Raw genomic sequence first — 4,470 nt, forward strand, 5'->3', positions numbered from 1 at the left:
GACCCACAGTCCTTTTCCTCCTCCTCCACCCACCCTCCTCCTCTTCCTCCTCCAAACCCCACTATGCCACAAAGGGCTACGTAAGGTAACTGGACAACCATTGACCCATTGGATCACTGTTCTTTACCTAAGCAGAGAGTCCTTAGGCACCCTACACGTGAGGGACTGGGGGTGTAGAGTGCCTCTCCTTCCCATCAACACTGACTGGAGCTGACTGCTGAGGAAGGAGGTGAACCAATGGGGCTCCCAGTCCTAAACACCATCAGCCAGTCCAGAAGGACATTGTGGCTGATGTATTGAAAGCCGCTGAAAGATCAAGGAACATGATCCAGGCGAGAAGTACTCTCGTCACTTCTCGCCTGGACTACGCTAACGCTCTCCACATGGGGCTCCCCTTGAGGAGCATCCGGAGGCTCCAACTGGTCCAGAATGCGGCCGCACGGGTGATTACGGGAGCGACATGGCACTCCCATATAACACCTCTCCTGCGCGAGCTGCACTGGCTCCCGGTGGTCTTCCGGGTGCACTTCAAGGTGTTGGTTCTCACCTTTAAAGTGCTCCATGGCTTAGGGCCAGGGTATTTACGAGACCGCCTTCTGCTACCGATAACCACCCACCGGCCAATACGCCCTCACAGAGAGGGACTCCTCAGGGTGCTGTCGGTCAAGCGATGTCGGCTGGCGGCCCCCAGGGGGAGAGCCTTCTCTGTGGGAGCACCTGCCCTCTGGAACGAGCTACCTCCCGGAATACGGCTGATTCCGGATCTCCGCACTTCCTGTAAGGCCCTGAAGACGTTTTTATTTCAGCAAGCTGGCCTGGCCTGAATAGGTTTTATGGGTTAGTTTTTAATTGTATTGCTAGGGGTTTTAAATTGGGGCGGCCGTTTAATTTAATTTATTTTTAATTATTTTAACTTTTATATTGTATGGTATTTTAATTCTCGGCTGTTCACCGCCCTGAGTCCCTTCGGGGAGAAGGGCGGGATATAAATTTAATAATAAATAAATAAATAAATAAATAAACATAAGGATGGGGCATCGCCCAGTCCTGGCTCTGCCAAAGGTCATCAGCAAGTGTGGTGAATGCTGTCTGCCCCCTGGCCTAAAGCCAGACTGAAACCGGTCAAGATAACCCACTGGATCTGATGAGGAGCTGCTACGGGGCCTACAGCTCTGGGGATGACCCACCAGGTCCTCCTTCTCGTTTCCCAGGCTACAAATTTGCCTTTCTTCCCTGGTGGAAAAGGCTGAATACCCGCTGGCGGATCTGCTGAGTCTTCATCCCGTACACCAGCGGGTTCAGCATGGGGGGCAGCAGGATGTACAGGATGGCCAGGATGATGTGGAGGCAAGCAGGGATGTGTTTGCCAATCCGGTGGGTGAGGAAGGTGAAGAGGCCAGGCACATAAAATGCCAAGATGATGCAGGTGTGAGCAGCACAGGTGCCCAGGGCTTTGGCCCGGGCCTCTCGTGATGACAGCTGGAAGACGGCCTGCAGGATCATAGCGTAGGATGTGGCAATGAGCCCCAGGTCCATCCCCACCACCAAGAGTGCCACAGAAATGCCGTAGGTCCGGTTGATAAATGTATTGGCACATGTGAACAGCTTGATCACGGCCATGTGTTCACAGTAGGCATGTGGGATGACCTTGTGGAAGCAATAGGGCAACCTCTTGAGAAGTACAGGGCAGGGGATGACCAATATCACCCCTCGGGCAGCAGCTGCCAATCCCATCTTGGCAACTGCCGTGTTGCTGAGGATGGTTGCGTAGTGCAGTGGGCGGCAGATGGCCACATAGCGGTCGAAGGCCATGGCCAACAAGATGGCAGAGTCCACAATGGAGAGGGTGTGGACCAAGTACATCTGAAGCAGGCAGGCGCTGAAGCCAATCTCCCTTGAGCCCATCCACATGATGCCCAGCATCTTGGGCAGAATGGTGGTGCTGAGGAGCAGGTCATTTATGGCCAGCATGCTGAGGAAGAAGAACATGGGCTTGTGGAGATCAGGCTCCATCTTGATGACCAAGACCACAATGATGTTCCCCACCAAAGTCACCATGTAGATGAGGCAGAGTGGGATGCCGATCCAGAAGTGAAAAGCTTCCAGGCCAGGAATGCCCACCATTATGAAGGAGATCTGACCCAGGTCTTCTGTTCCATTGTCCACCATGGCAGGTGTCCCACCCTGCATGCTCCAAGCTGCCTCTGGGCTGAAGGCATGGAAAAGACAAGAGACCTCTGATGGTTGCAAAGTTCTGGGCTTCCTGAGGAACCACCTGGGACCCACCCACCCTACCCCTGTGGCTGACATCTGCCTCCCTCACCCATCTGTCAGTTCTTGTATCCTAACAATCCTTGCCCGGACCAAAGGACGCATGGCTTTCTCAAATGCTCTTCCCATTCTTCCCTGCTGCTCCTGAAACAAGGGAAGTGCCAGGCCTGCCATCTTCAGCATCCTGCCACAAAATGCAGGGGAGGAGGGAGGAGGATGGGAAAGTAGGGAATTGGCAGGGGAAGGAAGGGAGGGAATGACAGGGTGACAGGAACCAGAGATGTCAATCAGGAATGAACCAGCTGATCAAGGACCGTGAGATCGGAATGTGAAACTCCACCAAAGAGGCACCAAACCTCAAAGCCATTCCCATCTGAAATGAATACTATTGGACACTGATGGACTGGTCAAGGGGGGGAGGAACCCAGGGATGTGGGGAAAATGCAGATTTTGCATGGGAATATTCATATCCAGCTTGGCTTATGCTGTAACTGCTTGAACTGAGTACTAATGAAGCTTTCACTTCAACAATGGAGTCGAGGGTCTTTCTTTCCTAAGCGCCAAAGTTGGGACAAGCCTGACAGGAAGACCCACAGATGCAGAGCACACACAGAAGTGTATCTTCCCTGATCCCTTGGAGATCAGACTCCTTGGAGCCTCGTAGGTCCAAAGGAAGAACTCGAAGGACCTCTCAAAGTCAAATGCCCACCCAGGAGGGAAACAGGTCTGGCAGTAGCTGCCTGAGGTTTGTTCTACAACCTTCCACTCCCAATGTGGGCAGATAAGCTGCCCCTGGCTTGTGAAGCTCTAACCTCTCCCTTCCTTCCCTCCCTCTTAGCAAGGCTTTCCAGCATGAGGAACCAGCTCTCCCCTACAAGACGGAATCCCAGTAGGCTGGACACGCATAGTCAATGGAAGGTCCTTACTGTCCACAAGGAGGGAGCTCTGCAGTGGGTTCCTGAGTTTTCGAGCCCCTAACCTTCAACATTTTCTTACATGAGGGAATGGAAGGGATGTGTACAAAATTAGCGGATGACACAAAGTTTTTTGTGGAGATTGCTGCCACCCCAAGATACAGGCTCAAGGTTCACAAAGATTTTGATGGACTTGAACATACTGTTCAGTGCTGTTCAGTGATCAGAAATGTGACTTGCTGCCCTTCAGCAGGAAAAACCTGGAGCAGAGCTACAGGATGGGTGGTGGTGCCTGGCTTAGCGTCAGCTTCAGGGTTGACACTGAGCAGTAGTCCTTATGCGAAGGATTTGGGAATTGGTCTGATCTTGGTAGACCGAAGGTTAAAGATGGTTCGGCATTAGGTGAAAGGAAAAACACCAGTTTCCTTCGGAATGTTTAGGAAGGGGGAAAAAAGCACCCGTATAGAAGAGGGGGTACCTGGCTCAACAGTAGTAACTGTGAGAGGGATCTTGGAGTCCTGGTGGGCCGTCACTTAAGGAGCCAGCCGTGTGCTGCAGCTGCCAAAAAAGCCAACACAATCCTAGGCTGCATTTTTTTTTTTTTAAATTTGATTTATATGCCGCCCTTCTCCGAAGACTCAGGGCGGCTTACAATGTGCTCAGCAATAACATTAACAGCATTAACAGAGGGATAGAATCAAGAACACGTGAAGTGTTATTATTGCTTTATACTACGTCAGTAAGGCCACACTTGGAATATTGCATCCAGTTCTGGTGACCACAATGTAAAAAAAGATGTGGAGACTCTAGAAAAGAGTGCAGAGGAGAGCAAAAAAGACGATTAGGGGACTGGAGGCTAAAGCATACAAAGAACAGTTGCAGGAATTGGGTATGTCTAGCCTAGAGAAAAGAAGGACCGGGGGGACATGTCTTCCAGTATTTGAGGGGCTGCCCAAAAGAAGAGGAGCTCCTGGAGGCAGGAAAAGAAGCAACAGATGGAAACTAATCGAGGAGAGAAGCAACCAAGAACTAAGGAGAAATTTCCTAATGGTGAGAACAATTAACCAGGGAAACAGCTGGCCTCCAGGAGTTGTAGGTTCTTCATCACTGGAGGTTTTTCAGAAGAGATTTTGCCTGAAATGGTCTTGGGCCTCCTGCTTGAGCAGGGGGTTGGACTAGAAGACCTCCAAGCTCCCTTCCAACTCAAGTTATTAGATTGTTTTGTTATTCTGAATAGGGTTGTCCAGCCAACTGCGATTCCATCTGCCAATGAGATCATGTGCCC

The 4,470-nt window shown here is 51.2% G+C and overlaps 1 protein-coding gene across 2 annotated transcripts; it reads right to left on the bottom strand.

The window, feature by feature from the left end:
- Positions 1 to 1,212: 1,212 nt before the first annotated feature.
- On the bottom strand, positions 1,213 to 2,770 carry LOC148113266 (olfactory receptor 52P1-like). Of its 2 annotated transcripts, XM_087871529.1 has the most exons (2): positions 2,747 to 2,770; positions 1,213 to 2,136 (listed from the first exon to the last, which is right to left on the bottom strand). In XM_087871529.1, the coding sequence occupies exon 2, from the start codon at positions 2,122 to 2,124 to the stop codon at positions 1,213 to 1,215; it is 912 nt and encodes a 303-aa protein (XP_087727655.1). In that variant the 5' UTR covers positions 2,125 to 2,136; positions 2,747 to 2,770. The 2 variants fall into 2 exon arrangements, with proteins under 2 accessions (XP_087727655.1, XP_087727654.1); XM_087871528.1 differs by lacking the exon at positions 2,747 to 2,770 and having other exon boundaries at positions 1,213 to 2,169.
- Positions 2,771 to 4,470: the final 1,700 nt, after the last annotated feature.

This window comes from Pantherophis guttatus, chromosome 5, assembly GCF_059756535.1.
Source record: "Pantherophis guttatus breed Tessera chromosome 5, ASM5975653v1, whole genome shotgun sequence".
Taxonomy (NCBI): domain Eukaryota; kingdom Metazoa; phylum Chordata; class Lepidosauria; order Squamata; family Colubridae; genus Pantherophis; species Pantherophis guttatus.